General features: G+C 39.0%; 1 protein-coding gene across 2 annotated transcripts in view; it reads left to right on the forward strand.

The window, feature by feature from the left end:
- The window catches only part of gal3st3 (galactose-3-O-sulfotransferase 3), a 42,886-nt gene that overhangs the window by 10,207 nt on the left and 19,035 nt on the right, over positions 1–13,644 (forward strand). The window contains exon 2 of one of the 2 annotated variants that reach the window (XM_008427910.2): positions 2,754–2,817. The exons of the other annotated variant lie outside the window; for it this stretch is intronic. Within the exon in view, the coding sequence (XP_008426132.1) occupies positions 2,754–2,817 (64 nt within the window). The remainder of the gene's footprint in view (positions 1–2,753; positions 2,818–13,644) is intronic. 2 annotated transcript variants of the gene reach the window in all.

Here is a 13,644-nt window from a genome sequence, read left to right on the forward strand (position 1 = left end):
CAGAAATTTGACATCCACAAGTCACAGTTTTTCAGGTATTTACAACTGAGACATTTTGTAATGTCAAGCTCTGGGTGTTTTCCTCTACGTCCCCCAACTACTCTTGTAGATGAGATCTTGATGTGCAAGTCTGTAACAAAACGTTCTATGAGTAAAGCTTATTCATTACTCAGTTCATTTAATGACACAAATTTAGATTCTTTGAGGGGCAGGTGGGAGTTGGATTTGGAGGAATCCATATCAGGCACAGTTTGGCAAAAGATTATTGAAAATATCTATTCGTCCTCAATATGTCTGAGACATGTTATAGTTCAATTCAAGGTAGTACATCGTCTACACTGGTCTAAGGACAGATTGTGCAAACTCAAAAGGAACTTGGATCYGACGTGTGAKCGYTGTRAACAATCTCCAGCCACRCTTTTACACACATTCTGGTCGTGTCCAAAGTTACATGGATACTGGCAAGGCATCTTTGACACCTTTTCAGGAATATTTGGACRAACTGTTCATCCATCACYACTCATCTCTCTCTTTGGGGTGGCTCCAGCGAAGGCCTCCTTCAGCAAACATCAGAGAACTGTGTTGGCTTTCTGCTCTCTTCTAGCTAGAAGACTCATTCTTCTTCGATGGAAGGATCCACATCCTCCAGTATATGGACACTGGCTAAGAGAGGTTATGTCTTACATTCATTTGGAGAAGATCAGGTATACTATTAGGGGATCTGTAAACAAATTCTTTGACATCTGGCAGCCATTTATATCTTACGTAGAAACAATTTCGGCAGATAACTTTGTGTAATGGTCAAATATTGGCTCTTTGTACACAAACCTGTGCTTTGTATCGACTGATGTATGAATACAAGGTGGATTCATGTTGGGGTAGTAGATCCGGTATAGGAGGGGAGGGGTGGGAGGGATTTGTGTTGTGTGTGTCTTTGTCAGTTTTTTGTTTGTGATTTATGTAAAAAATAATAAAAAAAACCTTGATTTAAAAAAAAATAAAATAATAAAATAAAATACGTCCAGACGCAAAAGCACACCAAGCTTCATAAAAGAAAATGAATTGGTTCTCGCTCCATGCTGCTGGTGTGAGACGTTATCAGACTCTAGGTGCCCTTTAAAGGCCAGCGCTCCGAGAAAACTGTTTATTTATACAGCAGTAGACAAAGACCTACAGTCCTGTGCACTGCGTGGAGCACAGTGACCCTGAAGATCTGAGTTTTAAGGGCCCAGAGTCAGACTGCAGTGCTTACCGCCTCGCCGAGGACAAAACTGGTCAGATAAGATAGCATATAGTCAAGCTCCATCCATTTATCAAAGTCCCAGTGGAGCTGTTTAAAGATGCTGCTTAAGGTCAGATGAGGCAAATGTGAGCATTCATTTTTTTGAAAAAGATCAGTGAAAATCCTGTGACCTCTAAATGAGTTTAATTAGATAGAAATCCAAAAAAAGTGCTCGTTTTAACCACAGAACTGACTACATGTGAAGCTACAAATCCTACAAACCACAGTAAAAAAAAAACCCATCAGATAACCTGCATTGTTTTTTCCTTTTTCCAAAATGACTTCCTTAATCCACTTTGATTTGTTATTTAACCTGCCAAGGCAAGTAAGTTGAAACTTGGACTTGCACTGATGAGAAGTGATGAGGAACAAAAAAAAATAAAAAATAAAAAATGAAATCATCCAGATAAGGATTTGGGGGAAAAGAAGGGCAGCATCTTTTTTTTCTCTCTCTCTCTCTTTTTTTGGAGGTCAAATGTGCTTTCAAAACAAAGCTCAGCCGCACATGAAAGCTCGCACACAGAACATAAAGAGACAATCTTACTGGAGCACAGATGGTGAGTGATGTCTTTTTTTTTTCTTTTTTTTTTCCTCCATGGATTGAGAGGAAGCTGCCTGTGTGCACACATCTCATCATAAGCCATCGGTTATGACTGGAGTGGCCCAGAGCGGCCGGTCAGCTCCATCTTTCTTAGTGTGGGTAGCTCCTGATGGTAATAAAAAGCCTCCATGATTAAATAGACTGATTAAAACAATTACTTTTGGGAAATTAAACTCAATTCTTCCCCAATAAACGAGGAAGGTTGAGAAGATGTGTGAGGTTGCAGTTGAAATCTGTAAATAGACAAGTAACCTTTTTTTACTCTCTGATGTTAAAGCAAAGAGAATATTTTTGGTAGTATTGCCTGTGGACTCTCTGGCTTGGGTTAAGTGTTTTGGGCTGAGGCCCATTCCTCCTGACAGAACTGGTGTAACCGAATCCGGTTTGTAGGTTTGTAGGCCACCTTGCTTTCACACAACTTCTTCAAGTCTTCCCATAGATTTTCCAGGGGATTGAGATCAGAGTCCAGAACATTGTTTTTGTTGTCCTTTAGCCCCTTTGTAACTAATTTAGTGGTATGCTTATGATGATTGTCCATTTGGAAAACATGTTTGTGCCTAATCTTTATCTGCCTTGCTCATGTCTTGGGGAAAGGTTACAGATTATACCATCTATTTTGCCACTAGCTGGATGCTGTTTCAAACTTTCAAATTTTTGTATCAATTGTTATTGCAGCCAAACACTTAAACTTCAATTTCATCAGACTAAAATCAAAGTCTTTTTCTTTGAATGTATTTCCAGACTCTACTCAGTTTTTTGTTAAGTTTTGGCTTCTTCGTTGTTGAGCGGATTTCAGTCGAGCGGATAATGATGTTCTATCTCGCCAGCTTCGGCCAACATCTTAACAGAGTCTTTTGCTTTTTGTTCCAGGGATTGATGCGCACACCAAAATATGTTTTCCTCTGGGACACAGAACACATCTCCTTCCTGAACGGTATGATATCTGGATGTTTCCGTCATTGTACATTTAATAGTTTGAGTAGATGAACGTGGCACCTTTACATATCTGAAAATGATATCCAAGGATCAACAGTGGAGTTCATTGTTCTCTTTCTGGTATCATGCATGATTCCTTTTTTTAAATTTATTTCTTCATGCTGTCACACAAGGAAGTGTTGTGTTTGAGACGTTTGGTGTGCCTCCATCCATTTAACTCGGTTGTTTCATATTATTCTGTTAGAAGCTTGTGAAGCCATGAGATTGTAATCTGGGCTTTTATAAATTGTGTTAATGCATTGTATTTAAGCCTGTTGCAGTCAGTCAACTGATTAATTAGTCAGTTAATTTTAACGATAAATTAAAATGAGCTTGCTCATTATTATTGTGATGATTAACATTTTTTGAAGGGCAATTTTGTTTAGAGATACGATAATCCATCTTATTTTTGGTTTTTGTTGTAAATTGGGTTTTTTCCGTTTTGTTTGTTTCTGATGATATTTAAAATCCCTTCCAGTTCCAGTGTTAAGTGTTCTTTACAAAATGCGTCTTTGACAGGGCGAACTTATATTATTATGCCATTATCGATATACATTACTTGAAAATTGTCTCAAAATAACGACATTATTGTTTACCGCAATCATTTCTGGAACAATGTATCGTCCAGGAGATGTTGTTATTCTCACATACCTAATTGTAATAGTAGTGTATGTTAACTTGTGAATTTGAAGGACATAGTGGAAAAAAAAGTTACCCCAATGTGACCTAAAATGCTGGGGTAAAAGTTTAGTCAGATTTAACGTCAAACCGTTACGAAGAAGGTATCTCTTTCCACAATGTGGTTAAATATCTGGTTTCAACTGCAACTATCCCATATTCATGTGTGACACTTGTGAAAAAAACACGTACTTAACCATCTGTCGTTTACAAACCAATTTTGTGAATTTGAATTTGACTGATTTTAATTTGGAAACCCTTTCATACCTACCAAAACAAAAAAGCTCCATTTCTTTTGATCTCAAAAGTGATATTAAAAGGTTCTTTTAGTTCTGAACTGTTTTCAGAACTTAAAGATAAATAGGATTGGGTTAGATTAAATTCGTCAGCAGATGGAAGAGTCACCTTTGTGTCAGTGATTTGTAGACGAGCTTGTTTCTGCACCAGGAGAGGCTTAAAGGCGTTATTGAAAAATGAATTGTGAGGAGCTCTTTATCCCATGTGCAAAATAAAAAGAGCTTTCATTTGTGTCGGACTATTAAGTGTGCTTTTGAACGCAGCTCCTACCGCCAGACGCAGACAGATGGACGAGGGTTTTGTCGGGGTTTGGGCCCGGCTCCAGGAGGCCGCCCTCGGTGCGAACGTTTTCATCTACTTGTAGATGTCCGATAGCCAGATTCCAGCAGACGGTGGATTAAAAAGCGGCTGGGGAAAGGAAGATTATGTGAGCAAAAGTCCTGTATCTGGATGGCCTTGCCGAAAATGCATTATTCATTATTAATGGCAACAGCAGCTCAGTTTGTGCAGCTGGGGCCGGTAAACAAACTCTGGCTCACCAGAACTCTCTGTTGTGACAGTTTTCTTTAATCCAGTCACTATCAGTTCCTCAGATGGTACAGAAGCAAAAAAAAAAAAGTGTTTTTAGTCAATGAACATAAAAATTATGATATATTTAAGAGGCGCTTACTAATATTTTCTTGCTTTATTGGTATTTCTATTCCTGTCAAACACCAAATCAAGAATTTTTACATCGGTATTGACTCTGATGTGGTCACTGAATCAGATTAGCATTCTGGGAGATGTAGGCAGAGGAAAGACTTTAACGTCTCAACCTCTGATGGCCAGCTAAGCAAGGTTGATGGCATCGATGAACTCACTCTCTCTTTGGTTACCTAGCAACTACCTGTTGAGTAACAGGCTTAAAAAAAAACCAAAATGCTGACATAGAATGAAAACTGTATAAAACAGGAAATATCACACTACCACTTTGGCAGCATTTCAGATATTTAAAGCAAAAAACTAATCAATAATTATCAGAATCGAAACCTTTACATCGTGATATGGTTTTCAGCCATCCCGTCCAGCCTTACTCATGAGCGTAATTTCTAACTCTGCACTGTTTTGTGGTCCTTCTTGAAATAATGTGGGAAAGTTCTAGAAGTATGAATATTTTCAAAGCCACTTAAAATACCTTCTGGTTTTCTTCAACTAGATAATGATTTGACAAAGTCTAGCGGTGTAAAAAAAAAAAAAAAAAAAAGCCTTTCTTTCATGGATGTTCACATTTTTTCAAAGACTGAAATGTCTCCATCTCATTATTAAAAGATTTTCCATTCAGGGTTTAACACAGGAGTGGATGTACCTTCAAATGAAACACGAATGATTTGACATAACATGAAACACTTTTTCATACAGCCAGGAAGGAGGTGAAAAATTTTCTTCACATGTTTCAGTGGCACCATTATCAAGTTAGTCAGGTTGATTTGTATAAAACATTTCAGCAACAAGGCATTTTATATTTTAAAAAGATAATTCAATTATGAAGCAAGTAATACCCATTACATTCTGTAAAATGCCATCATCTAAGTCATTAAGAATCAAAGGAAACTCTTTTGAGCTTTTAGCTTTGATTTAAAGGAACTCTGTGTTTTGCAGTTTTCTGGAAGTTCATTCCAGATTTGTGGCATTTTGGTGCTAAGCCAAACATATAACTTATAAGCTAACAAAGGTTTTTTAAAGTCTGTTCTCTGAGCTCCAGGAAGCTAATTATTCTTCGGGGTCGAATAAGAGTAGATGGTGGTAAGAGCAATATGTCCAGTTCAAGTTCATTTATTCAATCAATTGCAAGTGTTTTGATGTTTTCTCAGTCGCCCCCGTCGTGCCTCTCACCATAGCGTAACCGAGCCAGGTTCGGGTTTCAGGTGTGACTTTCTCCGATCTTGATGTTGAGTTGTAGCCGGTAAATTCTGGAGTGGTGCTCACGCCGAAAATCTTTCTTCTCCGAGTGGGCCCTTTTTCTCACGACCCCCGAGGAAACTCTAACCTCCTCCGAGGGCTGGAAACACAAGGCCCGCCCTGCACAAAAAGCCTCACGAAGCGCCGCACCATCTTCCAGGAGAATACATGACACTGGTCAGTCAGAGCACACTTTGTTGCATATCGACTCTCGTGTTGTTTGCAACAACAAGCTATTTGATACGTTATCTATAGAATCAGTTACATAGAATGAGCCAGAAATCAGATACTGAAGATCCCTTTTCAGGGCCTACTTCGGCCAAAGACCACATCGGATAATTAAACGCATTAAAGAGATGATTTCTAATGAGGTGCGGCGTGGCAAAAAGACATTAGTCGTTCTTGCCTGCCTTTATAAGAAAATTGTTAGAAGAGTTGAAGGGGGGTTTTTTTGTTAAATGTCCTCAAACAGTGTTTCCTTTTTGCCGGATCAAGTTACCTCCTATTCACCAGCTTACAAGAGGGAAGTGGAAGTAGATGGACTGCGATTGACACAGAGCACCGTCACAGGCTGAAGTGTGCTGACAGATGACTGTCAGAGAACACGTTCACTTCTTTTCCTGGACTTTAAGTCCAATAAAATAAAATAAAAATTATATTAAATTTAACAGTTTCCCTGAGCGCATTTCATCTGATATATGGTGGCAGGAAAAAAGATTATAAATTAAAGTACAAGTTTTACACACAATATAAAACAAACCGATGACAGCAGATGACTGTCAGAAAACACGTTCACTTGTTTTCCTGGACTTTAACTCCAGAAAAAAAAAAAAAAAATTATATTAAATTTAACATTTTCCCTGAGTGCATTTCATCTTATATACGGTGGTAGGAAAAAAGATTATGAATTAAAGTACAAGTTTCACACACAATATAAAGCAAACCGATGACAGGCAATAATAAAACGTACATAAAACGTACTAATAATAAATAAATAATAAAACGTACTAATAGTAATGCAAAAGTAATAACAGATCATCGTCATCAAGTAAGAATAGAATATTGAAATAAATAAATTGATGTGGAAAGACTGATCAACACTGAAGTGAAGATAATATGAGAAACTATGCAAGGATCAAGTTTGCAAGCTATTTATTATATCATCTTTTGTCACATATGTGTCATTTATCTAGTTATTGGAGAAACAAGGTTTCCCCTAGAAAACTTGCTAAGCCTGGTGGTTTGATGTTAGGTCAGTCATTCATCCAGTGACCTGTCATGTCTTTGAGTTAAAAAATGTTTAAAGTTGACAGGAAATTTGAAAATATCACTTGATAATTATGTGTTATTGGAAAATTAATATCTGCAGACAAACTATAAAGTCTTAAAAAATGCAGACTTAAAAAAAAACAAGTAAAGCCTGGTGGCCCGCCAGGCTTATAATACCCTGGGGGGGAAAAAATATATGTAAAATGTGTATACAAACGTGTAATTACAGGTAATGTTTGAAGTAAATTATTTAGAACTTTTTAATAAAGGTGCACGAGAATAAGCACTCCTTGAAAAATAATTTAAAAAGGTTAAATAATTTAACACAACTTTTAAATTAGTCCACTTTTAAACACCTTCGTCACGTCTTTTACATTCGAGAAGAACCCATTTCTGCCCTGCGGTCTTGTAATCTGCCTGTGTTTAATTTGTTTAATCTGTTTTTAAAATTGTTAAATACTTCAGTCTGTTTTCATCATACTTTAATTTACATTTCATTTCATCTCTTTTCTTGTGTTGTATTCTTAATGATACGTGGTTTTTGTTCTTTGTTTCACTTCGTTGCGCAGCCCTTTGATCCAGCCAGAGCGGCTTCATGTGGGCGTTATTAATGAATTGGCATTGATATTGACAAAGAAGTTATTTGTTGAATGCAACAAACACGAGGAGAGTGTTGAGTTCCCAGTTTATGTGCATAAAGGCTCTTTTGAAGCACCTTTGATTGGTACAAAACCCACCACTGAGACCAGCTTTTCTTTTTAATTCACCTGCATCTCTGCGTGTGAGTGAATGTTGCACACAGCTTCCCTCTGCTTTATTTACTTATTAATTAATTTAGTGTCTGCGTGGCCTTGTGGTGTGTACCAGTATTAGGGGAGGTGCAGGCGGCGTCCGCCCCGAGGGGATTCTTGTCTGGCCTCTTAATTAATCCGCTTTCTGGTCAGAGGGTCTGTGGCTATTAAAGAGAAGCTGTCTACATCCCGCCAGCACAGTGCAGAGAGCACTGTTCACATGCAGAAACACACAGTTCCTCTGAAGAGCAAAAAGGCAAGCTTTTTTATGATGCATACAGAGTTTTCTCAAATAAAAATTTATAAAACGTCGAGCCCATTTTAGGGCTTCCCTAGCAGGTTCCATTACCTGTTAGGAACAAATTGTGATGTGCATTTAGTATCACTTTCCTGTTTTTAAACTTAAAGTTGTGACCACATTTAGGCTCCACCTCTTTATTCAAACTCTAGTTTATTTGCCTAGGAAGTCCGGTTCTTTTGGGGAGTTGTGAACTCTGATGTGGACCAAAGAAATTTATCTCTGGTCCGTCAAACCTAGATCTCGGTTTGGTTGAAGCGAAATCTGGCGCAGTTCGAATGCCAAGCGAACCACAGAACGCCCCTAAAACAGGAAGTGGACTATAGTCCAGGATGTTCTGGGTAAATACAACCAAAACATATTTGCAAATCTACCGTTAGCGGAGAAAATGGTTTGTATTTCTTTTTTTTTACCAAATAAAACCCGATGCTAGTCCAGTCTTGTTTACATTTCATGAAGAAGAAAGTTGCGCTCAGTGCTTCTTCAAGGTGTGTTTCCCTTTAGTGGTTGTTGGTGCAGCACCGCCACAGGTGAGGGGGCGACCAGGTTTTTCCAAAGGTCTTGGCTCGTTTGACAGTGCAGTGTGAAAGCGACACTTGTTACTTTGAAAATGTAACAAGTGCTGCAATTCTGAACCAAGTCTACCAGACTATCAGGTGTGAAAAGCCCTGGAACTGTCCAGACGTTGATGCAGCAGAACCACTTGTAGCGAAATGCGTTTACCAACCGTTCCCAACATGATGTGACAGTTTACACAGTGTTCTTGGGTAGAAATTCTCATATTGACATTCTTGTCACTGTGTTCAACTAGCTAAATCTATGCTTCATGTGATCACAAAACGTTTCCAGATGTCTTTTTACTTGAAGGACATGATTTTTGGAACGGTAGCATTTCTTAGTCTGACCCCTCGCACTCCATATTGATGTTGTGTCTTTCTTCACTCTGGACCGAGACTGGTGCTCCAGTTTTCAATTTGTGGAAGGTTTGAGCCTCAGTGGTTCCTTGGTTGGTTGCTAAGCAAACATGTCTCCTTTCATCTAAATGTGACTGTTTAGGTCTTGTGTTATTTTGGTCACAAATGTTGACTTTTATCCACGCTGTGTTTGAGACTCTTATCAAGCTCTTTTTGTAAATACAGTATGTACTTCACTTTTTCCAGGACCTTTTGGTCTAACAAGGCAATCCCAAGGAGAATGTTGAGATTTCACTGTAAGAGGTAGCAAAAAAATGCTTTAAAAAGGGATGCTTGTCCATTAGCAAAAAAAAAACAAAAAAACATCCAGCTGTCTTTAATGGATTTGATCACTTGTCCAAAACTAAATTCTCCAGAACAGTTGTTCTATTTGCAGTCTGTGAATGATGTCAAAGGATTTCTCATGCACATCTCAGGCATATCTTTAAAGAAATACCGGTGAGTGAAAAACAAATGACCACAGGGTGCACCACATTCTTTAACTCGGGTTTTTCCTACCTGACTCTAAAACCAAGTTAGAATTTTTCCAGATGCCCTTTAAAAGGAGCAAAAACATGTCAAAACCCTATCGTTCAAAGCAAAAAACAAAAACAAAAAAAAGCTACGGCATTCGCAAATTTTAAAGGACACAAACGCATCCTTAATGCAAGTAAGCACAGATGGAGCTCACATATCCAAGGGAATAGACTTTCATAGAGGCACACAGGGACACAGTGGGTTTATGAAAGCAGTCACAACATGTGCATAACCTCATCTGGCCTCACCCACATTCTTCGTGTCAGAAACCAATTTTGCTGGCCCGACAAGCACAGAGCCGTGTTAAATCAGATAACAGTCTTACACCTCGCAGCGCCGCCTCACCTAAACTGTGAGGTGATTTTCTGTCTCTCCTCCGCGGGACGCCTTCTGCATCGCTGCTCTGTTAGACGGGATGAAAGAGGAAGCGCAAATTCAACACCCCCCCCCCCCCGGAGAAGGAGAAGGACCGTGCATGTGATGTTGTTTTAGGAGTAAAATCTCTCTGTCATTATCAAGTCACTCTGATCTGATACGTGCGGGCGTGCCCATTTTCTCCTGTTTCCCTCCTGACCACAGGCAGACGGTGATCAGAAACAATCCGTTCTCTGGAATCTCACTGTGGCTTTGGCAAGGTCCTATTGAAAACCAGCTCTGCAACATAACATTTTGCCTTTGACACTGGGAACTGGATAAACCCGGGCTATTTTAAGTGTGTTTATTCTGGAAAAAAACAAGCGGCCTTTCCATTGATCACAGCATGGCGCAAATTTAAATTACGAAAATGAATTTGCTTAAAGGAAACCCGGCAATTTTGAAAGGACTCAACGTTTTTTGATAAAAAAAAGTTGTGCTGGGGTGAAGTGTTTTTTTTCTTCAGTCAGACATGTATATTTCAGATGGCTATTTCTGTAAGCTTTGATAATTATGAAAACCCAAAATTCAGTTTCTCAGAAAGTGAGAATATTACATAAGATTTAAAAACGGTGAATTTTTAATATCTATAGTTACTTTATGAGCTAAGCATAAAGAAGGTTGCTGGCCAGCTGACAGTTCCTATTAAAGAAGCTGCCAGTTCATATGCAGGAACATTAATGTTAAGTTTAGCACCAGAAACAGAGTGTGGCACCAGAAACAGAGAGAACTGTAGCCTAGCGATGGACATTTATCGATTATCATGAAAAATTTTGTATTGTGAAAAGAATTTTGATTTATTGTTGTCTTGAAAAATTCCAATTAATGATGTTAAAATGAAACAAAAACTGACAGCATTATCGGAAATTTTATTTTTACTATTTTCTCCACCCATTATCTCATAAGAGCACCAAGAGAAATCATTCATTTCAAAAAATAGGATTAAATTCAGTTACTGTGTGCAGCTTAGTGACATAGATCTGACTTCTTCAGGTAACTGGCATCCCGAAGAAGAAAATGTTAAATAAAAATCCTTTTCTAGAAGGGAATTTGCGTTTGTAGCACCATACAGGTACCTAATTTATCATAATTATGTTTTATCACTACAAAATGTGATAAAATTGTGATAAAATTCTAAGTCCCTATCCCTACTGTGGCTTGTAGATGATTGTGAAGCAAAGCCGGTGTGAAGGGGAGTCATTTTCTCCTTTAGTGTTGGTCCTCTGTGTTTATCAAATCCAAAGTCAGCGCACTCCATCCTACTTTCTACAAGCTTTCCAGAGAGGCAGATTTAATTTCTATCTCCCCTTCAGGACTTGTGAGTAAGGGCTTCGCGTATACACGGCCTCAAATGGACCGAGTCAACCGCATCCACTGAACCGAACTGCTTTCCAGCAAACAGTCGCAGCTTGCATATCGACACGCGTCTTCTTCTTCGCTTTGTGCCGGAGTGCTTTCCAGCGCCGCTCTGCCTCTGATCCAAACACGGCGGCTCATTTACATAGTAATTACCACGGGCCACCCTGCCTCTGTCCACCTCGGCAGCGTTTACGACCTGCTGATGAAAGCCGACAGGCTTTTTAAGCAAGCTTTTAAATGTCCTTCCACGGCTACAAGAAGGCTTTTTATCCACCTCCTTTCTCTCCCATTGTGACAGCATCAGAGCCTAATTGCAGCATGCGGGCAGCTCTGTTTTGTTTCCCAGCTCCATTGCAGGCAAAATCGAAGCTCTCCATTTAAATATACTTCTTGGAACGCTCCACAGGGTTTCAGCGACAAACAGATGGCTTTGCAAAGCAGTCAGAGTATGAAACTTACAGAGATTTTTTTTAACATATTTAGACAGCACAATTTTATTTCATCTTCATTGTTTGTCTGAAATGTCACATCCGCTCCACTTGTATTCAAACAGTGTTGCAAAAATGATGATTTTAGCTGCCGTGGTTGTGTGTACGGTGACGACGACGGCTGGACTCTGTTTCGCTTCAACTTCGGTTGCGTTCAGCAGACCTGCCTTTTATAAACAAACAGCCAAGCTCTGAAAGCACTCGGTATTCTCTCTGTATTCTCTGTGTTACTGCAGAGACAGAGGTGTGAACCCTTCAAAGCGCTCCCAACTGAGTTTTATTACACACAAGCACATTAAACCCCACTGAGCTGACCTGTGAGCATAGCCACCCAGTAGATAAAGAGCAGCAACAGCACAAGTTAAACAGAGTTTATTGTATTTTGTTTAAATTATTTTTAATTGTTCAAATTATAATTATAGTGCAATTGTTACAGGGACTGCAGCTAGCTTGCGTAGCAGACATACTGCTTACTTAAAAAAATACATGCTTAGAAATCATAATCTATTAGAACCTGAAAGCTTTAAATGTACAATTATAACTTACTTATCTTCATGTTTCCTGTTGATACCACTCTTAATTATTAGTGAAATCAGAAGGCGAGTTTCTGATTTTGCCAAAGGCAGCATTGTGCTGCTGATGTTTTCCGTCTCTCTGCGGGGATTTAGTTTAAGGCGCTTGCTGGTGGTGAGAAAGATTTTTATCAATCAGGACGCTCCTTAAAAGGACTGCTGTCAGTGCTGTGTGCCTGCTCAGTCTTAGGCCTCTTTCATTTTGCAGTCTTGTTCTCTTCCTCCCCCTGCTGCCTCTTTTCTCCCACCTCTGTCTCTTGTCCTGCGCTCCACATATCCCCCCTGCTCTCACCCTCTCTCGTTACGCTCTCTCGGGGGTCGTACGGGGTGAGACAGAGGCTGTGTCTGTGAGAGCGGATGGGGAGTCGACCCTGCAGGCAAGTAATGATCCGAAACACATTGCCACTCATGCAGAAACACATATGTACCTGACATATATACCAGTACATATGTCTGAAGTTAAAGCCAGAGTTCTACATACGCTATAGAAAAGTAGCTTCTTTTTTTTTTCCCCCCATCAAGTTAAACTTTTCTGGTTTAGGTCAGTTAGGATTACCTAAAGGATTTCTATTGGATGAATGTCAATAACTGAGAAATATTGATCATTTTTCTATAAATTGAGAAATGTACGTACTTTTGCCTGGTATTTGTGCAAAAGCTTTTTACAATAGTTTGCAAGAACTTTTGGTCTATTTCTCCCAAAAAAGATGGTGTATGTGCATCCTTAAAAAGTCTTAAAGTCATGTCTCTAAAATTAAGGCCTTAACATATCTTAACTTCATTTTAACCACACTGAGCTCCACTTTTCAAGATCAGAAGATCTCATATTTTGATGTTGAGGCATCTACTAGGTCATTAACAAAGAGAGGTACACTAAGTAAATGTGATTACTCCTCTGACTCGTTTCTTTACAACTTTGTATGACAACAATGCTGGGAAACAATCTTTATGACAGGTTGGGTGGGAAAGTAATAAAAAAATGGGTGGGAAAGTAATAAAAAAAAAAACACCTAACGATTGCCTCTCTTCTCTTACATAACATTGGTATCATAGGCGTAACTTCCTAAAGGACTGGTGTGGACGAAAAGGTGACTATGTCCAGTCACCTAATTGTCAACACTACGGCAGCAATATAACAAGATCCAAAGGGATCATATTGCACAGGTCAGTAAAAAGCTTTAATAAAAAAAAA

This window comes from Poecilia reticulata, linkage group LG14 (genome assembly GCF_000633615.1).
Source record: "Poecilia reticulata strain Guanapo linkage group LG14, Guppy_female_1.0+MT, whole genome shotgun sequence".
NCBI lineage: Eukaryota > Metazoa > Chordata > Actinopteri > Cyprinodontiformes > Poeciliidae > Poecilia > Poecilia reticulata.